Source organism: Prinia subflava, chromosome 3 (assembly GCF_021018805.1).
Source record: "Prinia subflava isolate CZ2003 ecotype Zambia chromosome 3, Cam_Psub_1.2, whole genome shotgun sequence".
Classification (NCBI taxonomy): Eukaryota; Metazoa; Chordata; class Aves; order Passeriformes; family Cisticolidae; genus Prinia; species Prinia subflava.
The window spans coordinates 43,685,770-43,711,682 of NC_086249.1; the positions used below are offsets into that span (position 1 = coordinate 43,685,770).

At 38.7% G+C, this 25,913-nt stretch overlaps 2 protein-coding genes across 6 annotated transcripts in view; one reads left to right on the top strand and one right to left on the bottom strand.

Annotated features, from left to right (window-relative positions):
- The window catches only part of INTS6 (integrator complex subunit 6), a 37,257-nt gene extending 30,341 nt beyond the window's left edge, over positions 1 to 6,916 (top strand). For 3 of the 4 annotated variants that reach the window (XM_063392040.1, XM_063392041.1, XM_063392043.1), the window contains 7 exons: positions 201 to 416; positions 525 to 651; positions 1,907 to 2,049; positions 2,621 to 2,855; positions 3,576 to 3,947; positions 4,383 to 4,476; positions 6,332 to 6,916. In XM_063392040.1, the coding sequence (XP_063248110.1) occupies positions 201 to 416; positions 525 to 651; positions 1,907 to 2,049; positions 2,621 to 2,855; positions 3,576 to 3,947; positions 4,383 to 4,476; positions 6,332 to 6,425 (1,281 nt within the window). In that variant the 3' untranslated portion in view covers positions 6,426 to 6,916. The remainder of the gene's footprint in view (positions 1 to 200; positions 417 to 524; positions 652 to 1,906; positions 2,050 to 2,620; positions 2,856 to 3,575; positions 3,948 to 4,382; positions 4,477 to 6,331) is intronic. The other variant, XM_063392042.1, reaches the window with a different exon arrangement.
- Positions 6,917 to 7,041: 125 nt separating this feature from the next.
- SERPINE3 (serpin family E member 3) overlaps positions 7,042 to 25,913 on the bottom strand; it is a 34,394-nt gene continuing 15,522 nt past the window's right edge. Inside the window, exons 2-9 of one of the 2 annotated variants that reach the window (XM_063392045.1) lie at positions 25,376 to 25,670; positions 22,495 to 22,722; positions 21,660 to 21,857; positions 17,096 to 17,294; positions 14,570 to 14,670; positions 12,450 to 12,536; positions 10,447 to 10,530; positions 7,042 to 8,394 (exon numbers count right to left, since the gene is read on the bottom strand). In XM_063392045.1, coding sequence (XP_063248115.1) covers positions 8,354 to 8,394; positions 10,447 to 10,530; positions 12,450 to 12,536; positions 14,570 to 14,670; positions 17,096 to 17,294; positions 21,660 to 21,857; positions 22,495 to 22,722; positions 25,376 to 25,670 — 1,233 coding nt within the window. In that variant the 3' untranslated portion in view covers positions 7,042 to 8,353. Of the gene's footprint in view, positions 10,531 to 12,449; positions 12,537 to 14,569; positions 14,671 to 17,095; positions 17,295 to 21,659; positions 21,858 to 22,494; positions 22,723 to 25,375; positions 25,671 to 25,913 lie in introns of both variants that reach the window. The other variant, XM_063392044.1, reaches the window with a different exon arrangement.

Genomic DNA, 25,913 nt, shown 5'->3' on the forward strand with positions numbered 1-25,913 from the left:
TGTTCACTGTATTTAAAACTGTAGTAGGCATTAAGTGGTTATGTATGAAGCACTCCTTAAACACTCAGCCTGGTTATGGTCATCATAGTGTGTTAGCACGTTGTTGAATCTTGTAGGTAGGAATTTAAAATGAATAAGTCTGACTAATCCTTTTTAAGAGCATATTGTCAATTTTATTTATTTATTTATTTCAAATTAAGGCCAAAATAGAGTCCGATAGAGTCATTGGCTCTGTAGGCAAAAAGGTAGCGCAAGAGACTGGAATTAAGGTCAGAAGCAGATCACACAACCTGTCTATGGCACATAGGAACGATTTTCAACATCTGCTACAGGGGATTACTGGGGAAATTCCTCATAGACCTCTAGACCTCAATATGAAGGAGTATGCTGGGTTCCAAATAGCTTTGCTGAATAAGGTAAGCACCACTGTGTGTAATGTTGTTATTTTCAATATACTTCCATTGAAATGCTAGATATTGTTTCTTACCTGTCATTAATTGGAATTTCATTTACTGGAACCGTAGGATTTGAAACCTCAGACATTTAGAAATGCTTATGACATACCCAGAAGAAATCTTTTGGATCAGTTAACACGAATGAGATCTAATTTACTGAAGAGTACTCGCAAGTTCCTCAAAGGACAAGATGAAGGTTAGATAAGAGTTTACATTTTGTCTGCATGTGATATGATCATTGCTAAAAAACAATGTAACAAATAATGTGGTTGTTTAAAACTTAGTGCATGTCTGATACTGCCATTAAACTGCATGGATTTTTTAGATGCTTTTTCCTTACCTTATTGCAGAAAAAAATGATGAGGACAGAGAAGATTGCTGATTCACTGCTCTGTCTTTAAGTCCATATGAGGAGACTTGGACTTTTACAGGAGATTCTTTGTTCAGTGTTTTTCCTAACTCTCATGGATGTATCTGATAAAATCAAAGGGCAGTTCTGAACATTATGATCTCTCTCAGTAGAACTGGATTGTGAGCAGTGGAAAAGTAAGCTGGCTCACTGGGTGCTGCCACTGTGATTGTTTTGCTTGTTGAGCCAACAGCAAATGGTTTAGTAGTCTGCTAATTTATTTCTTTACCTTTTCTCCTTTGTCTTCTGGCACTGCTTTATGGCATTTAACCGAAGATGTTGAAATAAGTTGAGTGAGAAGGGCAATGCAAGTGAAGGCTTGTGCTGCATTAGTCCTGCCACTACTTAGGTCAGATTAACATCTGTACATTTCACATTACATGATCACTTTGTCAGACTAGTTGTTCTTCAGGGAGTAGGATTAACTTGTGTTAGGATTTTTTTCCTGCAGTTTCTTCTCGTGTATTGTTTTTTTTTTTTGGATCAAAGGCTTGACACCTCTAAAACTAGAACAAGTTCAAAATCAGCTCCCATGGTTTTTTAAGAATTTGTTGATTTACAGTGATCAAAAGTCACAGTTGTTCTGGGAAAATGCTAGTCTTGACAATTAAGTTTTGAGTGGCTAAAATCAGACGAAGTTACCTCAAAGCTGTGTGCAGCATGGCATGACTACTTTGCTTTAATATATCTTCTGTTTGTAGTAATGTTTTAGTTCTAATTTGTTCCTAGTCTATTTTTCCATCCATCGCTCTATTGTAAAGTTGGGACATATTGGAAAACTAACATCTGTGCATGACATCTATTTCTTATTTCCTGTCAAAATGATAAATCCCCAAGCCATGTATTGATTCATTTGAGCAAGTCTCCTGAAGTCAAAAGTGTTAGAAATGCCAGTTAGGCAAGAAAAAATGGTGAGCTTTGTACAGCTGTTTTGTTAATGCATATGATAAAAGTCTGAATACTGGAGATATGAAATGGATATAGATTAAATTCTCATAATGTCAGCAGTACTGTGTATTAATTAACTCATCTGTTACAATAGATCAAGTTCACAGTGTACCTATAGCACAAATGGGAAACTACCAGGAGTATCTAAAACAAATACCTTCTCCACTCCGAGAACTTGATCCTGATCAACCACGAAGGCTTCATACATTTGGTAATCCATTCAAATTGGACAAAAAGGTGACTTTTCTATAAAGCTTTTTCAAAAATGTGCTGTTGTGTGTGCACTACTGTCTACGTTGTTCTTTGAGTAGTCTATTGGAGAAACCCTTTCAAATGCAGGTAAAAATGGTTACAAGCAAGTGTCTCAGGTGTTCTTCCATCAGTAGTATCTTATGGAGGGCAGTCTTTATTGGAAAAAACAGTATGATGTCTCTAAATTGTATTATAACTGAAATACCTGTCTCAACTTTGGGAATCTTGACTCTCCCTTTTATCCGAATCTCTTAGAATTGACCAAACTGCCAATGTAATTTAGAGGTCTTGTATTAAATATGTGAGTCTCTTTGCCATTACTGAAAAGGCAGTTTGATGGCCCACTCCCTTACCTTACTTGACAGACTGTTGGATAAGGGCCTTAAGCACATTTAGCTGGTCCTGGTTGACAATTTGGAATTCCAAACATAGTGGCATGTTGTATGTGACTCTTATGCATGCTAAACATTATGGTAATATCAGAGTATTAATTATACCTTACATTATGAGGTTTTGGTGTGAAGCTTGAGAATTCTTCCTATAAAATTAATTACAGGGAATGATGATAGATGAAGCAGATGAATTTGTATCAGGACCTCAAAATAAGCATAAAAGACCTGGAGAACCAAATATGCAAGGGATTCCAAAAAGGCGACGTTGTATGTCCCCCCTGCTCAGAGGGCGACCACAAACTCCTCCAGTTGTCAATAACCACATTGGAGGAAAAGGGCCACCAACACCAATTGCACAAGCACAGCCTGACCTTGTTAAACCCATCGCTGTTCACAAAGGTAAGTGAATTTTCAAAATCTTTGAAGTTTGTTTTTTAATTTGTCTGAATTTTTTTTTTGTGTAAAAAACACTCCTGGCTAATTTGTGAAATTTGGCAATTTTATCCCGCCCTCTTCAAAATGAAGTATCTAAGTGTGCATCTGGGGTTACAGAGTTCGTATAGTCCTTCAGGTAGAAGTTTTCCATATAAATTCCAAGTATAAACAATGTATTTCCTCTCTCCTGAGGAGATGGTGTAGACAATGAGAAGAGTTTTCTTCCTTTTTCTTTGCCTGGAAATTTAGATACTCTAGAGCTATCACAGCATGAAGTTAGTTTGAATTTTGCTCAGTGAAATCACTTTGTTGGGTGTGAAGCTGAGGAGCTGTATAACTCTTTTACTGTAGAGTACTAAACTAAACTTGGCTAGTTTGACTTAAAGGGGGAAAGACACCATGTCATAAAATCACTCTTTGCAGGTGGTTTTTCTTTTGTTGGTAGTCCATACAGTAATTTCCTTTTTCATACGAAGGATATACCTGTGATATTTTTGAAAGTCATTAATTGGGAGGAGAGAGTGATGAGCTCAGTGTTATAATCCATATTTTTTCTTACGCCTGGCATGTACAGTAGACTGTATGAGCTGGAGCATGTAATAGTCTAATACTGATCTGACTCATTGATTTGTATCAGTTGATAAGTAATTTGAACATGGCAAGTGTAATATGTATTTTTTTCAGCATCAGAAACAAATAATGAAGTTGGAGTCAATGATGTGGTTGAGAATCACGTTACAGACCCCCTTTCATCAGATGTTTTCCCAAATGCTGTGGATTCAGAGTTTTCGCTGTCCTCTTCACCATTCAATTCACTGGATCGACCGACAGCTCATACAGAGGATGTAGGCCATGAACATTTAGGGAATAATTTGAATGTTGATGGGTTTTTGGAGAATCACGAGGAATCAGGTAGTAAAGAGCAAAGTACAGAAGGAAACTTGACAATGTCTTCACCTAGCAAAGGGAAAAAACCAGTGCACTGCAGAAGTTCCAGAGAGATTAATATAGAGCTAAGAGCACAAATTATGAAAGAGATCCGAAAACCAGGAAGGAGTAAGTATACTGAATTTCTTTCACATAATTGGTATGAGAGTTAAATAAAGAATTCACGTTAGATCACTATTTTAGAAGTGTACTGAAGCAAAATTAAATTTAAAGCTGAAAAGATTTGTTTGAAAACCTCTGCTAATAACTTACTGTAGGAATGATTAAAACATTGCTATACCTGTCACTCTTCATGAAAATCATGTTTTTTATATCAATACTAGAATGAACTTGATAGGTATTAGTAATATCCTAAGCTACAATATCCTGTGTTTTTTTTAATGTTGGTGCTCATTAAATGAGATGCTCTTGCTCCAGTTGATAGGATATACAGCTGAAAAGTTTACAGAAATTAAATGTTGCATTTCACTGAAATCTATTACAACTGATATCTGTGTAGGCATCTTTTAAACAACTGATGTTTCTTCTCTCTTGACCTTTAAGAATATGAAAGAATCTTCTTTTTACTGAAGCATGTACAAGGAAGCTTACAAACCCGACTGATATTTTTACAGAATGTTATAAAAGAAGCTTCAAGGTAGGTAACAAAATTGTGTTGTTCTTACAAAACTGCACCATGTCATGCCACGTGTAACTGCTGGATCATCACGCAGTTGTTTGAAAACAGTAATTGAATAATTGAAGCATAAGCTTCTTGAGGTGTTGTTTATAAAAGCTTATGTTTTTCCCTCGGATTTTGGCTTAAATATGTTAGCAACTGTAACTGCCAAATCCCTGTCAATGTAGATGGACAATAGTATAGAAAGAGAAGATACCTTTAAAAAAATCATTCCAATTAAAAAGTTGAGGTGTGAGTGTACTGCTAATTTGAAAATGTAATGGAGCTGCAAGTTATGGGAAATTAGGCTTTCAGAAACAGCATCAGCTCAAACTCTTGTCCTAAAAATAGCTTTTAAATTCAGGTATACTCATAAAGATGTCTCTGCTCTTCAGCATACTTCTTTCAGAGATAGTGTAGTCCTGTCTGAGACTTTGGAAATGGAGGTGGCTTTTCTCTGGAGAAGAGTGACTTGATAAGGATTTAAACCCTGTGTTTTTCATCCAGGTAGAAACTGTTCCTTACAGTATCTTTAGACTGTCCATACTTAGCCTTCTACATGCTTACTGAGAGGAAAAAAGGAGAAATATACTAGAACCAATAGTGTTTGAGTTGCAGGGAACTAGTAATTCCAGGATCTTGCATGGTTTGGAAATACAACCAGAACTTTGAGGCTTACTTCAGAAACCTCAAAGAATAGTCGCTTCTTACTCTCTAATCTGTTTTGTAGTAGTCAGCTCTTTTCCTGTGGCATTAAGCAAATTTCATAGTTAAAACAAAGTAATTTTAGGACAAAGTTTAAGGTATGCTGGATGTTGAACGTTCATACAGATCCTCTAGCCTTTTATTGCCAGCTCAGTTCTTTTGTGCAGTCTCATTATTCTAGCTATCTTGAGTTGACACTTCTAAAGTTTTGTCAGTGATTGAGTGTTGCTCTTGGATGCATCAGGGATTGTGGGGAGGCTTGTGATCTGGAAATTAGGGCAGGGACCATGTCTGTGTGAGCCAATGACATGGACCAGGATGCCTGACTTGAACAAGAGGCTTCTGCTGGGGTTTAGTGAAGTCATAGAGCTGAACTTGGGATATAGTTGCAAATATTTTCAGTGCTGCCTGTCTTTGAACACGCACATGGCTACCAAGGCATTGGTCAGAAGTGGCTTCTCATGGGTGCAGAAATGTTGCAAGGGGGAGGGGTTAGCTGGAAACAGCAAGGAGTTGTACTTCCTGGGGTTGGGATGTAGGCAGAAGTGACAGAATGGCCTACTGATCAAATTTATACAACCAATATGGAATAGAGCTGCAGAGACTGCAGAGGTATGGAGTTGGGATGCCTGTATTTTCCTTTAATTTCTTTCTCAAAGTTTTAATTTGTGTTTGTCAGGAAATCTGTTTTGCACTGTGTAATGGCTGTTCCTCCACCAGTACCAACTTTGTTAACTTTGGTGAATGCATCATGAAGGCATGCAAATAATCCCTAAGAGATGTTTGCCAGCTTTAGGATTATAGTTCTTTTGATGTATATTTTATTTCTGTACTTTAGAACTTACTTCTGGAAGCAACAAATTTTCTGAGAGCTGAGTGATGTTCAGCTGTAATAGTGTGCTATAATAAATTGTAAATGTAGTTTTGTCTTCAGCAAATGGAAAAGCAACTTGGTGGTTTACCAGAATGTTAGGAGGCAGCATATGTATTCTAATGAGGTTGTGTGTAGCCTCATCATGCAGTGCTCTTGAGGTAACAACTGAAGTTTCCAGTGCTCAGTAAAAGCTTTGTCAATGATGTTTTATGTATCACTCTGTGCATCCATTGTAATGCTCTCTTTTAAATCCAGGTTTAAAAAACGAATGCTGATAGAACAGCTTGAGAGTTTTCTGGAGGAAATCCATCGCAGATCCAATCAGGTCAACCATATCAACAGCAGCTAAGAAACTGCAGATCAGAGAGAGCCACAGCAGGGCACTGCTGTTCTTACTTGCATTCATTTTTGACATGCACTCTTATCTCAAGTTCCTGTACCTGAAAGAATGAGAAGCTGCTCAATAAAATGATGAGAAGTATCCATCATCCTTTCCTTTCTTCACTTCTGTTATTTTTGTAATGTGAAAAATACTACAAAAACATTTTTATTTAACTAAATTCAGAACTTCTTGCTTGTCATGGACATAAGAGTCACTTTCCCTCAGGTTCTATTTTTCTTAATCTAACCTTCAAAACTATCACCTCTTAAGGTTGAACTTTGCCAAAAAGTTGCTTTGTAATTTTCAAAAAAAAAGCACATACATTAAAAAGGTAATGTTTTGTATATACAGTTATTTTGGATATATTATTGTAAGTTGTATAAATGTATTTTGAAAAATATTTAAGAAAAGCACTTTTGTTATTCCATCAATAAAATCTCTATTTTAATTTTTGTGTAGGTTTGAGTACGGTCTTTATTGGAATGATTTGTTTTACCTTCCCTTTCCAGAACTTTTGTGTTCTGGTATCAATATTAAAGACTGAAGAGTGGTTTTGTATCACTGGATGTTCTGCTCTTAATCAGAGAATGAGTGAAAGCGCTAGTGCTGAATTGCAGCTACAGTAGGGCATCTTGTGCACTTTGCACTTTTGGTGACCAGCATAACAAAGTGATGTTTTGTGTGCATATCTGCAGTTTCATTGACGGATACAGTGCAGTAAAGCAGGGGTCAGTAGTGTTTGAGGAAGGCTGCACGTCTGTGTCAGAAGATTTTATGTGTTTAGAAGTGCAGGAACACACACAGAATGCTCTTGCCTTGTCACAAAATATCGCTGATTGCTTTACTGGCCATGTCTTTCAGCTGTGCTGGATGCTCTGGATTATCTGGAAGGCTTTGTTTGATTCAGTCAGAGCTGAATAAAGCAGTTCTCTCTGATGCTTTTCTTGGGAGTCAGTTTGCAGTCTTCACCCAAAATCCTTATGGGCCTGGTTTTCTGATGCTTGTGCCATGAGTTGCTGAATACTTGCCGTATGCCAGCTTTTGTTCAGAGTGCTGAAAAACACCCCCCATTACTGATGCCAGTAATCATATTCAGTACTCTTCTGGAATGTCTGTCGTTGTGTACGATTCAAAGGCAGTACAGGTAGCACTGCTACCTTTTTTGGCAGTGTATGTTTGGTCCCCGAATGGGTATTTCTGCTTCTTACCTCCCCTGTCTGGAACAGGCTGCCCTGCCAAGTGGTAGAATCACCGTCCCTGGAAGTGTTCAAAAAGTGTGTAGATGTGGTGTTTAGGGACTTGGTGTAGTGGTGGACGTGGCAGTGCTGGGTTAATGGTTGGACTCTATGATCTAAGAGATATTTTCCAACCTTAATGATTTTATGATTGTGTCAGTTTTGAAACAGCCTTTCAACTTGATTTTCTTTTCATGGCACTTTGCTGCTTGCTTGTTACCTTCTATATCAGCTGGATTATAACTGTCTGAGGTCAGACTGAATTCAGTTTTATTCTTAAGCTTTTGACTTCAGGACAGGGAAATACAATTGTGCTTGAAAAAGAACATTGCAAAGCTTTGGGGGTTGCTGTCATTCAGATGACCTATATACTCAGCAACAGCCAAGCTGACTTTAACTGTGATGAAGTTGAGGAGAAGCTGTTGACTCATTGCTAAATACTTAGGAGGCTAAACCTGTTCCATTTTTTTGCAACTGTTTATTTGGATACTGTCTTTGCTGGAGTTGTGGTGCTGATGATTCCTAGACAGCTCTAAGTTTCAACAGTTTCTACAATGTAATAAGGTAGTGGAAACTGTTTTAATAAATACATACAATGTAGCCTTTAATTTCATTGGAGGAATCGTAGGAACAGAAGTCAATGTATGCATTTAGTGCTTATTATGAAGGATTTGTAACTCTTCCTATAAAAACTACTGAACCTGTAAATGAAAACAATATTAAGATTATTTCAGTTTGGGGTCCCATTTTCAAAGTGTAGTACAGTTTAACTACCTAAGTTAGACATAGAATGAGCAGATCATAGAACCATTCATTGCTTGTATGGAAAAACTGACTGCATGCTTGTCTTAAAATAATTTAAACATTTCTGTATTAAAAACACCTTTCCAAATAATTGGTAGCCGAAACCAGGAACCTGCCAAAATCTGAAACTTACACTGAGCAAAACAGAACCTAAGTTCATTGCTTTCATATGTTTGTATTTTAGTTACAGAAGAGAATGAAATGATTGCCTCAGATTCATTGGATTTGTTTGGTTATTTGCATTGCTGTTACCTTGCTTGTCCTTCAAAGGGAATGTACTCAAACCTGAAATTCAGAATAAAAAACTCCGAATTTTTTTCAGTTTATTTGAGCAGAACTATGCTATTTTAAGTATTGGAAAACATATTTCTGCTATTACTAGAAAATTGATGCAATGAATACTTTTGGTCTACATAAAGATTCATTATGAACTTTATGGGCATAGAAGTTTTAAGCACTTCTGGACAGGTAGATAAAAATAGGTTTTTTTACCTGTTCAAGTTTTACATAACTCAAAAACATGAATCACAAAGTCTGAACAAACAAAATGATGAATGTTTTCACTTTTTTGCATTAAAAAGCTTGAATTACAGAAATATATTTTTGAGTTGGTTGGAAGGTATGTATTTTATGCTTCACATAAAAATCTTATTTTATAATCTGATTTCCTTCCTCTTGGTATAATTCATATATGTATACTGTGAACTGACCATTTTATTCACCAAAGTAAGTTTGTTCTTAATCCTGAAGAGTCTGTGGTTCATGTTTCATAGGTGAGTTTATTAAAAATGCCTTTTTATTTTAAAATTCTGCATTTGCCAAGTAAAATACTTTTATTTGTTGACTGGTAATGGTTGCCAAAGCATATTTAAAACAAAATTCCAGCCAAGGCAGTAATTCTCTCTTTGGGTGCTTGCACTGTGGTCAACATTTGGGTACAGGTTTTTAAAACAAAATGTTACATACACAGGTATTCACTAAAAGAACAGCGTGTATTGCTTGGAAGCAGGTAAGGGAAATGATTTCTGTCTTTGTGCCTAGGCCCCAGTGTTTTACTGAACCCTATAAATGTCTATATGTTCCTTGAAAATCTAAATGGCTGTGACCCCAGTTATAAGAGAAACGTGGTGGTTGTAACGATTTCTAGAAACTTCAGATTTCTAGAAACTTTGTACTTCAGGTGCAAAATTACTGCATACTTAAGAATGATAAGAGTTGTTGGAGATTGGCCTGATGCTTCAGAGTGGCAAATACCTGCTAAATGGTGCATAATGCAGTTGTTTATTATTGCCAACAAGGAAGAGTGTTTTCTTTTGGCATACATTCGGGAGTAACTTAATGTGATTGGACATCTGAAACAGACTCTGAAATTTGTAATTCACTGCTGAAGCTAAAGGAGTACTGTGACTCTTCACTCTAAGACATTCCCTGCAGTTCTGTTTGGGGTTCTGGGGTGGTTTGGGGGCTAGAGGAGGTCATTTGCAAGAAAAGATTTAACAGTTGCAGAGAAACGTTTTTTGGCAGAAGTCTGTTTGCTATCAGTATAGGCATGAATAAGTTTCCTTTGTAGGGAAAGGTTTCTATTTTAACTACTTCAGATGTTAATCCAGCTGGTCTAGCCCATTGGTAATTTGAATTGTCCTGAAGAGATCATTTTCTGACACTGGAGTATTCAGCATCTGTGAGATGTCTCTAGTGCCTATAATTTTGATAGAAATTTTTTGAGCACATACTGCATGTGCAAAGAAGAGGCTAATCTTCTTTGAGGCTTCCTAGACTTCCATGACTATTAGACATTCTTTTTAAGGAAATTAAAATCTATGCTTTAAAACCCCAAACCCCACTGTTTCCATGGTTGTTTAAAGTTGCCTGAAGAATGGTGTGCTAATTGCATTGATTTCAGTGCTACTTGTGAGGGATTCTGCTCCTGAAAGGCAGAGCATACATACCTGTATTAGCTTGTCTCAGGAAAAATGTGAAAGGTCGATCTGCTTTGAAAATAGGTGCTCGAGATCTTTTTAGTAAGACAATTGCTGTAATACAACAAAGAAAATATCAGTAAAATGCATCTGTTCTCTTTCCATTATCCATAAAGTGCCCTCAAGCTCTGGTTAGTACCTTGACTTTTGAGTTGCTCCTCTGCTTTAAGAATAAAACAACAATTTTATCCAACAGTGAAATTAGTCTGGCAGAATTAACAAGTCAGGAGTTGTGAGAGTACATGCAGGTGCTTCGTGCATGTTTCGATGCTGAATGGCATCTGCCTGGCATTGCATCTGAAAGATAATTCTTGTTGTCCTCACATCCCTAACTCTGCTGAAGTTATGCCATGCTACCTCACCTGTTAGCCAATTCCTAGCTGTGCTGTTCTGGTGAAAAAGATGAGCAAGCCACAAATGTAGTTCCTTATCTGGTTGGGAGACAAGCAGCAGAGAAATACCTACATCATCCCAGAATTCCTCTTCTCAGAGCTCTCAATAAAATCTTAATCTATCCTCAACTTAGTTTATGACTGTCTTTTCTCTCTGGTTGTGGGTTAATTATTAGATTAAATAAAGAGTTTTTAAGGATTATGATGGCTCAGCAATTATTAAAACACATCTTGTGTAAATAAATTCTTACTTTTAGCTATACAGTATTAAGAATACATTGTCAAAACCTCCTCAATACAAAACCCACCACATCTTGATTATTTTTTGAGCAGTTAAAACAGTGGAATTAATTTGAAAATTCAAGTAAGACACAATAAAACTAGTTTGAGAAGGCACTATTTTAGTGCTTGTAAAAAAATGTGCCTAGTTTCAAGTCATCGCGTGACTAGATCCAAAACTTTTAAAGTACACAATAAATGTAATTGCAGTTTTTAAAATCTGCTTGTCATCTTGGCCTGACTGGAGTTAAGGGATGTTTTGGCTTTGGTTTCAAGGGGACAAAGGTCTATTCCCCTTAGTCTTTGGTATGTAATTGAAGTCACCTAAAAGCTTTTGTTTTATATGGGGCTTAGCAGCAAGTTATTAAAAATGTTACTTCCCTGATAGAGATTAAAACGGTTACAAACCTTAGAACTGTACAGCTCTGCACAAAGGTTAACTTAGTTATGCCAGATGTTCTCTGTACACCCCCATAGGTACACGTGTCTTATTCAGGGTGGTTTCTAGAGCAATACTGAATCCATCAATGCAGGTGTGCTCAGGTTCTTTTTGGCACTGCAGCTGTGGGATGTGCAATACCACAGTGAGATGCACTGTCATCCTCTCTACATGCCTCTTGAGTTCCTTCCTGGGAGCAAGGAGAAGTGGTAGAGTGCCCAGCCAAGGACCACCAGCGTTTGTGATGTGGAATACACATCCAAGGGAAGCAGAAAAGCAAGATGTGGTTAATGGTGAATGAGTCATTTATTGACTGTGTAGTCCATAGCTGAGATTTTACTCTGAGTCTCCCATTCACCCAGTCCCATCTGCTCATGTGGAAGTGATCTGTTAGCAGGAGCTACTGCACATGAAGGTCACACTTCAAAGTATGTAAGAATCAAGCTTGTCTGCATAAAACTTGCCCATCATTACCATTAATGCTATCAAAGAGATCATCCTCAAATCCTTTAACAGTTCAGGAGCTGTAGATAAAATATGACTAACCTTTTTTTTTTCCATTTTTTGTTCATATGATCTGAGCAAATAGATATTTAACCAGCAGAAAAATAAGTGGTAGATTTTCTCAAACTGGATTTTCCCTGGACTGGCAAAGTTTCATTTGAGCCATTAGACCTTAGTCAGACACCAAAAGTTAAAGTTTCTTGTGAGTAATTACAAAGATAAAATGAAGTGTGTTCAATACAAAAGTTTGTTAGGCATACATGTAAATTCTACCATGCTTGTTTTGTTTTAAATAAAAGACTAGTAGTTGGTCTTGTAGCGATAAGCTTCAGAAGTGAGAAGTTTGTCCAAATATTTACCTGTAGCTCCTGATGCCTTTGTACCATCTTCTGTTACTTCAATCTCTGCTTTGTGAATAGCTTCTGAAATATAAAGACTATCTTGCTCTGCAAAACCCCAAAGATGAATGAGTTATTTTCTGCATTTCATTGCAAACATATTTTTTAAAAATTAATCAGAATGCTTTTACCTTTTTTTCCCTGCAGAATCTAAGGATCACATAACTATTAGGTATTTCAGCCTTTGACTGTTTTCCCACTATATGGATAACAGAGGATTGAATGCTGAATGGGAGTTACCAGTTTGAGAGGTCTCCAGGTTGTGGTGGAGAGCAAGATACATGGTGGAAATAGAAACTTTAACAGAGGGAGGACAATGAAAGAAATGAAGAACCCTTGGAAGGGAAATTGTAGAAAAATGCTCTTTAGGAAGAAACAATGGGACTATGACATAAAACGAATCTTGAAAAAGAATTAATTTCCAAAAGACACTGAAGAATGTTACAAGTCTGCTTTTCTCCAGCTGCCTGCAAAAGGCAGAAAGCAGGAAGGGTTGAGAAGTTTTTTATTTCTTGTCTGAATTCAAGGATCAAGTCCAACATGTGGGCTAAAGTAATATGCTAAAAGAGCATTTTATCTATTTTTGTCTTAATGTTGTCCAGTCAGAAAAACTGGGATGGCAGCAAGCAGGACAAAAATAGGGAGAGGAAGAATTTTATAAAGTAAATAAATCTTACTGATTTTTGAGGGGAAAAAAATAAAAGCTTTCAGGTATAAAAAAATCATTTCAGGTCTGACATGAAGTAACACAGTTGTTTGCTAAACACGATCTGGGAGTAAATATTCTGGAGATTATCCTACTTCATAGGAAAGAGGAACTTAAAACTTACCTTTTGTTTTTCAACGATCTATTGGTTCAGTAAAAGATACGTTTTCCTTGTAAACTCTGCTTTACATAACTCTTAGACCACATAGAGCCCTACTGCTATGACACAGTGGTATAAGAGTAGAACTAAAAAGAGCCCCAACACATCCTTTCTTCCATAACCCTGCCAGGGCAGGAGCAAATACTTCTACAAGCCTTATCCTGTATGCCAAAAGCAAGCTGCTAAATTATATTGTTTATGGAATTAATTTCCCCAAAGTATTTATCTTATTTAAATAGATATTAACTTTATGAAGTACATCCTTGTGTAGTTTATCAGTATATTAACTTTTGTTTGCAATAAGCAAAGCAGCAGTGAGCAGTAACAAATTATTTTGAAGTGCATCTATGTGCAGTCTGAGATCTATACTGCAGTAGAACATTGCTATGTTCAATTTTAAAAGCAGCATAAAAAACTCCATGAGTAATGTGCCTTCTGAGGTTCATCCCAGGAGAGCAACTTTTCTGTAAAAGTGGGTTTGTCTGAATTGGAGCAATTTCTTTTATTCACTCACAAGCACAAGAATGTGAGCTGCTTGCTGGGCAGCTACCACTCCCAAGTCTTTATACTGTGAGCAGAAATGACAAAGTTGAAATATTTTGATGCTGGAAGGAGTCAAAAGAAAAAGGATAGATAATTTGGGTTTTTTTAAAATTTAATATTAAATGGGGACAAATTTTCCAAGGAGCAGAATTTCAGTGTTCCAAGCCCAAGAATTTAATCATAACAACACTATTTTAGCAAAGGGAAAGTATAACTTTGTCTACTGATTACTGGATCAGCAAGATAATATAGCCTGGGCATAAACCAGTATTGTTTGCAGTGTCAGGAGTTGGAATATAGACTTGTTGGACCAGCATCCCTCACTGTTAAATAACCATTTAAAAACAGAAATAGGATTGCAAGTTTTACTAATGCATCCTAAATTTCTGAATAAATAATCATTTTTCCAGGCCTACAGTGTCTTGACAGTTTAAATCTTAAAGACAAGGAAAAAGTAAGTTCAAGACCAAAACCTAACCTCTACTTTTCAGGTTCCTCTTTCCTAAAAAACAGGTCAAAATACAATTGCAGTTGAGTGTGAATTGTGCTTTAGAGTTTCACAGATAAAGAAGTATAATCAATTCAGAAGATCCAGGTCTAACAAATCATTCAGATGTAAGAGTCTACAGCTATTGGGTCAGGGATCATTTTGTATTCAGTCAGGCCTCTTACCTGAAATGCCTTTAAAATTAGCAGTGATGGGATCAAATGCATCTCTAATTCCCAACGCAGAAAGAACTGTCTTCAGGTCAAAAAGGCTTTGAATACTGAACCTGAAATTAATATGATAGACTATTTAAATGCAGGCTTTGTAGAGTTTTGTAGAATTAAATGGCATTAACAGGTATAATTTATGTCAAGCCTTTGCATTTCATCCATCTCTTCCTGTATGAGCACAGTGCATTGTCTGGTTAAGTGTATTTGCAGAAAAGTGGCTCACCTTAACCTGAAGACATTAACAGAAGGATTCCCTTGCCACCCTCTGTTGCAATCAGATTGCTACTGAGTCTTCTTGACATGTGTCATGGGTTGGCACTGGCTAGATGTTAATGCACTCATGAATATATGTTTTTTCTCTAACAACTACTGTGGGATGTGATCAGGAACAGAGCAGAGCAGGCTTAAATCTTGAAAACAAAAAAACACTAAAACTTTATTACATTACATAAGAACAGAGACAGAAAAACTCTTAAACACACAGAGAGACAGAAATAAAAACTTCTCAGAACATTTCTTCTCTCAGTTTCTACCCCCCACACATTACTCTTCACAGACTAAACCTTTGGGTTTTAGATCAAACAATCACTACTCAAAAACAAACTAATCTTCAATTCAGCAAGGGAGAGAGGAGTCTCTCTCGCACCACAGACTGTTCCTCAGAAAACACGGGTCCACCCCTTATGTGTTTCCATGTCACCCGTGGCACCGCCTGGAGAAGTCTGCCAGGGTGACACTCTCTTTTTTTTCTTATGTCCAGCCCTCTCACTGCTGTTTATAGTCTAAAGCTGCATACAGGGCTCTTTTAAGGATACTTGCATGCCGAGCTCTCCCCTTTTTACCCAGGGGCCGGGGTTCCAGGAGCAGGTCTCCCCTGAGGGCAGAGGGCGCCACCTCACCCTCCCCCTCTCTTCTCTGCTCGCTCCACTCTTCAAGTGCCAGTCACTGTAGCAAAAGCAAGGGCAGCTGTATCCACCCAAAATGCAGTTTATGTTCAAAAGAGACTTAAGTTCAGTCTATGGCTGACATTATGCAAGAAAAGTCTAGCTCAAAAGCTACTCCTCTTTAATCTCTGCCCATCAGGTTCTTTCCAATCGTGCTTTATCATCTCGGTCCCAGGCCGCTTCCCTCTCTCTCCTCCGAAACCACCAGTCATGAGAATCAATGTCTAAGAAAAGTTTCTTTCTGCCACACAAGGGTTAAGAGCTTCTATCTCTCAGCAGGGTGCAGGCTCAGGCACTCCCAGGCTCGGCAGCTCCCACATGGCTGGGCACCTTCTCCTGGAGTTTGGGGGGGGAAGGGGGGGTGAGCACACACAGAAGGCACTTCCACAGTTTTCCACCCCTCCATCCTGGACGGGGCAGTTCAGTTCCAGTCCTGTCCACTCTCTTCTCCCCCCCGGGGCTTCGGCTTACCTGAGCCCGACCACGTGTTTCCCCTCCCCCACCCAGCCATGTGGCTGGGCAGGGGAAGGAGGCCTGAGACGTCTCTCTCTGCTTAAACCAGAATCTAAAAGAGGCCGAACCCCCCTGGAGTCCTGTTTTTAACTCTTTGTGTCCTCAGAGGCGTGTCCAAACCTCCGAGTGACCATTCCAGGTGCCAGCAGAAAAGCTGATCACTGATTGGCCTACTCACATCCTCCTAGAAAAACTGACCTCCCTCTGCAACTACGACAACATGTGAATTCTGCATTTTCCCAAAGTGTTCTCTTTCTAAAATTATTTTTGGCTATAGCAAATGGCCCTTGGAAACATTTCCCAAAAATTAGCTTGAAGAAAACAAATACGAATGTACACACTGGTTTTCAGTGCGTCGTTAATGTGATGAAAATGTTGTAGGTGGTGTATAATGAAGCCCTTCCATTCTAATCTATACAATAGATACAGCCACATAAAGCCTTCTGCACCTAATTCCTCTTGCTATGCAATTTCATTGAAGTAGATGATAGAAAATACCTCCAGCATAGGTGTTTGCTAAAACAACTGGCTAAAGTGGAAAACGGATGAGTGAAACCTGCTTTGTGCATGGAAAGATGGTTGTGACTGCTGGAGGGGGACCAAGCTCTTTATCCAGTGCCTTTTTAGTACTCTGGCAAATTTCAAAAATACAAGAAGTGTATCTTTAGGAGGTTATATGTTTTTTCTTCCTTAAGGAGAAAAATGAGCGTAGGAAAGGTCCAGCAACATTTCTCTGGTTTAGATCCTTAAAGGATTTATACCCCAAACAAGTTGTAAGTAAAAGCTGTAGGATCAGAACTGAAATACTTAGGGTTTTTTTAAAACAGAGTGTAACCAGAAAGTTTTGTCGTTCCTGGCTCACCTCTTTGTGGTTTAAGAAAGGCTTAGAGCATCTCTGGTCATGTGATGAATAATGAAACCAAAAGCATGTAATTTGATTTTGCTCACACACTGCTTGTGTCAGCACTGTCACATGGAATTCTGACAGCTGAAGTAGTGAATCCATTGCGCTAACATTGCTTACCTAGGCAGAAAAATGTCCATCTTTGTTCTCTTCAAGCTGTTGGCCCAGAGGGTTATGGTTTTGGCAGAAAGGTGAGACTCAATCTGGGACAAAGGTGTTCTTTTGTGGCTGGGAAGCAGTAGGAACATGCTGAGTTCCTCCCCCAGGTAGGGTAACTCGACCATGCTGAAAGCCTCCAGAGCTGCAGTCTGGAACTGGCCTGTGGGTGGGCAAAGAGAGATCTTATTTCAGTGGGAAGAAAACCCCGAACCCACAATCCTTGCTAGGGTCAGCAGAAAGTTCAGAGCAGCTGTGGTGGGATGTAAGGAGTGGTCTCCAGCACTTGGGCTCCTGTAGCCAGCTCAGGTTGCTGTTAGCTCACAGAGATGTCACCTGAACAGAGCTGAGTATGTCAAAGATAACTTGGCAGAGCTGTGCCAATGCCACTGATAGTACCTGAAAAATCACCTCAACAGAGCATGGGTAATTGTATTATTTTCCATATAACAGCTGTCCTCCTTGCTCAGTTTAGGGACAAAAAACCCAAAACTACCAAGGCAAGGACAACAAGTATGATGACTCTTCCCACAGTGTATGTTCTTTAAATAAACTTATAATTTTATAATATTTTTCACTAAAATTTTACTACAACAGATAGGAATTACAGAAACAAAATGCAGAGTGTCCTACTTGATTAATTAAAACATACTTTGGCTCATGTTTCATCTTTACTACCTTTAAAAATCACTTTTAACCTTATTTCAAGAAAAAAGTTCTATTAAACTAAAATAAACTAGTATATGCTTATTCAAACATTAACTATTTATTTATTTTGTATTTAAGCATCAGATTTATAATTTTTGAAAATCTAGGCACAGGGACCTATCACAATCAGATGAATATCATTAAAAAGTAGTCTCAAAAGTAAAAGCTGGAGAGCTTCCAAACTTGCAATTAGTTTTACAGCATTTTGTAACAGCCATTTAAAAGTACCATTTTCATCCTATATTCAAAAAACAATTAACCCAGGCATTTCTAATGGACTCTGTTATACAGTAGAACGGATTTGGCTGTCACAATTTTGCTTCCTTATTTTTTCATTTGAGAATCCAATAAGTGGCATATCAAGAACACTCAGCAATAGTTAGCAGGCGAGGAGTTAAATACAACTTAATAACAAGGCACAAGTGAAAGCCTTACTGCCTTTACTGCAGGCCATCCAAAATATTGAAGCTACACCTCCTTCACCCAGCTGTAGCAGCTGTACCTTCAAGAGTAGATTCTCACCCTGTTTGAGTCAGTGATTGTACATAACTGCATGTAGATAGCTCATGTTCATAATACCTAAACATTTGAAAATAAATACATAGCTATAGGATGTCTCAAATATTTAGTGTACAGTGTTTGTTAGTTTTGCAGATATGAACTAGCTAGGATTCATTAAGTGTTGATTGTTCTGCTAGATTAAATTTTAGGCTCTTAAATCGGCCCTCCTGCCTTGCAATCTAGAGAAAGAATTGCTCTGTTAAAACCAACTCCCAGCATGTGGATCATTGTCTGGAAAAAGATGTTCTGATTTCTAATGGGCAGGCAAGGAAGATTTATATTTGCTGTGAGTTGGACATGAGTGGTATGATTTGTGAGCATGCTGATATTTTGAAGTCAGCACATTCTGCACAAAGGCTATACAGTCCTTATTTATTATTTAGGAAGAAAATAAAGGACTTTAGATTATTGAGTCAGAACATTTAGGTTTCATTGCTTGAACTATTTTTGAGCATCCCATAGAGATTACACATATGCTAAACTGGAATTCAAACACCGTTAACAAATTGCTGGGGAAAATGAATATGTAAAATAGTTGTGGTGTTTAAGAAGTGTCTGCGAACATAATGCTGACATTTTCTTAGAGCAGTCTTACTTGTCCCCAGGCTGGTTTGTTCTGCATGGCAATGTTATAAGGATAAACACCGTTGTAAATGCTGTAATTGATAACAGGCCACAGCTTATCTTTCTCACTCTGTGTCTGGATCCTGGTGGGACACAGCTGCTATCATTTAATAATGAAGGGAAGTCATCTCAGTCCTCATTTAGTTGTACCAAGACAGTCTCTTGTATTTATTTTAAACTGATTTGTTAGAAACGTTTCTGGATTTTTTAGTGACAAAGATTAAATTGGCCCAATCAAATCTGACAACCAGCAAATTTTAAATGATCCCTTCTATTTTGGCTTTCCTCAAAAGTCTCTCAAGCTGCAGAGAGCTCACACGTTTTCAGGCTGGATGAAAAGTAATCCAAATATTTTTTCTTTCCTTTTCTGAACAAAAATTTAGTGCTCTAGCTACCTGCTTAAGGATGATAGGATGGAGTTCTTTATGTTTAGGCAAGTGGTCAGAAGAGCACAACAAATGATTTCACATTAACTTTGCAAGGACTCTGGAGCAAATATAGGGTCAGACAATGCAGCTCAGCTGTGGAATTCCTGGTAATCGGCTGTACCTGAGATCTCTTCTTGTACAAGCACCAGCAGCCCCTGCCTTTGTCATTTAATCATCTGGGGTCTGAATGATCACTACCTCAGAATATGAGAAGAACTTGCATGTGGAATTGCAAATGAGTCAACAAAGATTTTTAATAATCTGAGGATTGCTTCCCACAACTAGGAAACAGGAGTACATTTGGAAGAAAAGAAGCAAGAAAACTAGGAAACTTAAGGTCTTTGAGAAGTTTTTGGACATACTCTGGAGAAAAGAATAATCAGGTCACAGAGAGAAATAAAAAGTGAGATAAATGCAATATAGTGTAGACTGGCAAAAAAAAAAACCTATAAACTTTTTTTACCTGTTAACTAATTTGGTTAAAAGGCACAGATCCAGCCATCTAGTTTTAGGTAAAACATTAAACATAGTTTCACTGTGCCACTATTTACAGGTAGAAGTGGTGGCACTTAGAACCAGAAAGGAAAGGCAGCAAGCAGCCACTTGAAGGGGAAACTACAATGAGCAATGATACAAGAGGTTGAAAAGGATCACTAGTAGCTTTCCAAAGCATTGTCAACATTCAAGACTTTTATCAAAGACAAACAGTGAGATTGCCATGAAGACTGAAGTGGTGGAAATAAAATGGTGTTTCAAACACACATTAGGAAGTTATATCCCTCTGGAGATTTCCCTCCCCTTGATTTACCATGGAAAAAAGTGCAAAAAGGAAAAAGACCCAGGTGGGGCCAACCTTGAGTAACCACCCTGAGCCACTTCTGCAATGCACTATGCAAGGCATTTTTATCAAGACATAGAACTTGTGAAAGCATTTTATCAAGCATGTTATGCTCTCACTGAAAGTTTTGTGTACATGTCTGCTCATTTATTTTCAAGGAAGATTAATTTAAATTGGAAAAGTGCAAGAAAGAACCAGTAGAGAATTTGGAGCATTTGGTTTTTGAATAGTTTACAAGAGCCTGGCATCTTCATCTTAGCTATCAGGAAATTGAGAGCAAACTTGGTGACTTGCAATTACATTTGAGAGTAAATATCAAAACTGAAGAGAAACTATTTAACTTAAAGTATAAAGCAGGCAGGATGTTGAGTGATATAAATCTGTCTTGAAAAATTTTAGATTTGGAATTTGAAAGGTTTTTACCCAAGTGCAGTTCTGAACTTTAGAGTAGGAGGGAAAAGAGCTTTTTATATTTTGAAAGAGATTGTATAGCTAACTGGCATAATTCCTGGTGGCAGAAAATTAAGCCTGCAGCATGAGTCCTTCTGTCAGCAACCCACATACATCAAGCCCTTGAAAGTAGCCTACACTGCATTCATATATTATACAAATAAAAGTTTGACCTATATTTATACTGTTTTAAGCCCATGCTGAGATCATCCACTGATTTGGTATAAATGACATAAGAATTTATCTCCTTTTTCTAGAATTTGTCCCTGAAGATCTGCAGTTTTTCCCTAAAGCCTTGGAGACAGGCTGTGGCCAGGGCTACAGGTCTGCAGTGGTAGTGCTCCTGGTTATGCTCTGCTCCCTCTGGTGCTCACACATCCAAGAGGTAGATTTGGCTGAGGGGCTGGGAAATTCCTCACCCAACAAATCAAATTGGTAGGGCCTTGATATAATTTTAGTCTTAATTGCCCCTCTGTCATGGGGTCAGATGTGGTTCCTATTGTAGTCCCTTCCTAACCAGCTTCATTTAACCAGCTCCATGCTATTGTAAAGGACTTTGTATATTGCAATACCCTCAGTCTCTCATCTTTCTTTCTCCTGGCATGATATGTTGGTGCCTTTTGGTTGTTTCCTATAGCTGACAAGTTTGTTATGGAGTACCAGGAGGTGTTGGTCTGTGAGGGATGGGACAGGGACAGTAGATATTTTAGGAGCCATTCTGAAGCCAGGATCTGTTTCATGATTGCCTGGAATTATGAGAAGTCAATTAGATCACCTGGATAGCCTCTTCATTTGATGGGACTTCTTCTGAGACTTCTCCAGGCTGGGAAAACAACACATCTTACTGTGGTATCTGTGGAAATTATATAAATCTGTTCCATGTTGCACAGTAGATCAAATACGGATCAAGGACAGTTACCGTAGTTGACTTCAGCTGTGTGGTGCATGGTAGGCACTTTCAGGGTCGAGCCCTCTGGCGTGGTAAAAGGCAACATCTGGGAATCCATGAGGGAAAACTTTTTTTGCCACATGCTTCTGAAGTACAGGGTGCTCACCAGGGTGACCTGGCTGAGAGATGAGCCAGTGCTCTCCAGTGTCATCCCACGCACATCCCCATCTGCATGGAAAAGAGACAAGGGAGGGGGACACATGCAGTCCTACATGCCCAGGCCTAAAGGCCAGGTCCATGTAAATAAAGCAAGCTGAGACCACTCTCCATTCCTAAGGCCAAGAGGCACAACTCTCAAGGCACTGCCCCACCCTCTACCTTCCCCTCCCCACCTACACATGGACCCCACTGGGGTTGCCTGTTGGTCCATGCTCTTCTCAGAGCTGAGATTGAGCTGGTCAGTGTTTTCATTCCTCATTTGGACTTTTTAAACTCAAAGTCTGACTGCTGAGCTTCCGCCCCTGTGTGTCCCCTGTAGCACCATGAAAGCAGTAAGTGCCATGAATATGGTCCAAGGGGAAATGGCCTGTTCCTAATTAAAACTGAGAACACTGCAAAAGATTGCCTTTTTAAAAATCAGGGGAACAAGGTCAAGTGGTTACCAGCTTCACACTGCTTACAGATTCAGACCTGTTCCAGCTCCTTCTCTACATTACAAATGAGTGTTAACACAAGAATTAGGTTTCCTGGCTTTCAGCCTTGGTTTGGGCAACACAGAGTGTGGCAAAATACTTTATGCTCGGTTAACTGCAATTTCTCCCTTCATTCTTATTTTATATTTCATTCTTGTGGGTCCCTGTGGTACCTGCAGGGTCAGTGGTGATCCATTCCTGTCTGTGGGTGGTGTTGGGGTCAGTGAGGTTGGTTTGCAGCAGGCTGCTGTTGGCCCAGCGTGCGGCGCGCTCAGCAAAGTCGGGTGAGAGCTGCACACCCGCGTCCACAAAGAGGGAACATCCCAGCTGGACCACTGTCCCTTGGCTGGAGTCAGTCACTGCCTCATCCACCGTGTGCATGAAATCCTGCACGCTTTCATCTGCCAGGCAAGAGAGAGAATCTGCATTTGGGTTGAAACTAAGGATAGCAGAGATTGCCCCGGGGCTCTGTAGGTCTCAGCTCCAGTGCTGACACTGGTGTCCTCTGACTGCTAAAGCCCTGTAACAACTGGAGCACCCTTGACTCTATGGAGTGTTACTGTCAAGCATTGCTGCCATGGGCAGTGATGCACTGGGCATTAGAAATCTCTCTCCATGTGTCTGTAGAAATCACTCTAGTGCAGATGTTTCAGGCTCCCAGCTCTATGCAGACACAGTTCTTAACAGTTCATAATGTGGGTATTCCTTTTTGGGCACTCTCTGAGTTCTCACCAGTGAGGTCTAGTGCCTCTGGCCATGACTGGCTGAGCTGCCAATGCCACAACACCACTATCTCCTTCTCCTGATCTCCTTACCTATCCCAGGTAAGGCATTTCCCTGACAGCCTCTCTGCAACCCTTGGCCCTTAGCTGTTGTTTGATTTCTTAAGGACAGTGTCCCAAGCTGTCCCAATACTGCTGATGAGCCCTGGCAATCCTAAACCAAGCTCATACATTACTTCATGTGTTACGAGTGACTCCTTTATATCTACAGTCCACATCAGTGGGCTTTTTTCTTTTTTTAAGAAAACTGACATGGTCTGAAGTGTAAAGTATTACTCTTGTGTGTTTTGCATTGGTATGGGAGCACTTGGTGAGCTCTCTGGAAGATGTGAGAAGTCAAAGATGGTAAATTAGAAGCAGAGATGAATGTGGAGTGGTACCCCAAGCTTGTGACTTCACCAAAGTGCTTAGCTAACCAAAGCCCTGAATTCTTACTTGGACAACACCTCAAAATTGCTTTAATAAAACAGCAAGGAGAAATCATTTTAAAGCATGTAATTTTGTCTGTGCTGTCTAGGGATACATCCTATTATACATTGTCTTTGTTAGTACTAGAATAAAGGTGAACAAATTTTCCAAACACTGAAAGAAGTTTACAAGTGCATGTAAGAGCAGATTCTCTGTGAGCAGGGAATGGAACATCAATGTTTTGTTTTCAGTCTGCTAAGGTTTTAACCATATCCTTTATTATTGTTTAGGACAGACAAACAGAAACATTAATGTAAACATCTACTGGAAGAAAGGAATTTTATCATATATGCATACCTATACAATATGGGTTTATTCATCTTATAGGAAATTTCACCTAAGTATTTAACTTATTTATTTGATTTAGACCATTTGAGGAAGTGGTTTCTTTCCGCATTACTGGAAATGCACTGTATACCAATAACAATAGATCCCATCCTACTTTATTTTCATATTTGTGCATTAATATTACTGAAAGCCAAAGCTCATGTGGTTTATGGCACAGATAGCTAAAATGGAGATATAATGTCTGCTTGTCATGATGTGCCACATGAGAAGAAGAGAGCATAAAAGAGCTAGCAGGTCATTAAAACAACCCCTGCACTTTGTTATATCTTCTGTGGAGATCTGTGCTTGAATTTCACTTTGAAATGTTATTCTGTAACGTCCTTTCATAATAACTGAGCCCCTAATGACCACAAGTGTCAAGCGAGGCATAATCCTTGTATGAATTAATGTTGTTTAGGAATTGAATTTACAGAAATAGGAGTCCTGTAGGCAAGACTTCATTATATCAGTTGCTCATAATTTAGATGCCCTGTCCCTGTGTCAGTACATGTAGCTGTAACTCTGTGGATCAGACAGAGTTAGCTCTTACTGCTGTGGTGGGGTTGAATATCAATGCTGTGCAGAATGATGGTGGTGACTGAGGCTGGTTACACTGCAGGACAATGAAATTACTGTGGGTTTTAGTCTTCACACCTTGAAGATAAATTTTATGCTGAGAAATAGCAGTGTTATCTCTATACATAAGTATTGTATGTAAGCTGCAAATTTTGAAGATGAGGCAGTCATCTGCTTTTCATAAACATTCTGCCCATAATGTAAAATAGTTTTTGACATGTGACTTGAGATGGTAGGATAATCCGGAGCTAAAATGAAAACAGCACCCTTAAATTCAGCTGACTTAATGCTGGATTTAAAGACATCTGTCTTTCCCACATCCCTTCCAAATTCCCAGCGTTTTATATTTTAGCCTGCTTTCAGGGAAAGATGCAATTGCACCATCCATCTGTCAACATATATCTCTGTCTGCCAGTCTCCTTCTGATAACTTTTCATCTTTTTGGCCAGTTGTAATAGCATTAGAAAAGTCTTAAAGATAATTCAGCTTCTGCAGGTTTCATAAAATTTGTTTGTGGGATAGGAGAGAAAACCACTGTTCCCTGCCTGCCAGTTCTTTGCAGAGCACACAGAGGAGACCAGGACACAGTGGACATGATGGACCTCTGGCAAACCTAGAGCAATTCTGCTATTATGGAAGTAGCTTTTCTAGATGTAGCTGTATTTTGTGTCATGAGAGAGTAAATACTGATTCAAAAAAAAAAGAATAAGAACCTGTGTGTCAACTACTCTCTAGAGTTTCCCTTGTCCATCTGATATCTGGCTGTCAAAGATGGAGAAAATTACATCTTACAGTGAGAGACAAAGCAAAAGTTTAGTATGATGTGTGAAATTCCTGTCACCTTTGTAAAGCTGTGAATTTATTACAAAATGTAAGACAGTATTTTTTTAAAGTACATTACCATGAATGCTGTATCCTAGGGCATCTTGCAGCTCTGTAAAAGTATTTCCTTGAGCTCCAAACTGCAGCAGCTCCAAAGAAACAGCCACACTTGCTGGAGAGACTACCAGATTGGTCCTGTTCTCTGCTTCAGAGATGTGCCTGTAGAGACTGATGGCAAATTCAGTCTTCAGCTCTTTCAGCTCATCATAGGAGATGGAGTTCCCTTTGGTTACGCAGCAAGCAGACAGGATAAATGTAGAGAAGAAAATGGGCAGCATGAAGACGAGTTGGGAACAGTCTCCACCAGCTAATACCTGCAGTTAATGACATGGATATATTTAGAAAAGCAATAGGCTGAGCTGGCAGAGGAACTTTCCATCAGTGTTGAGATATCACTTGCAATAGTAATGATTGCTGTTAAAATACTTGCCCAGGTCTACTCAGTAGCTACTGTCATTTAAAAAAAAAAGAAGAAGAAGAAAAAAAAAAAAAAAAAAGGAAGAAAATAAATATGTATGGACATGCTGATGTGATGACTCTGTTGACTAACAAGAACT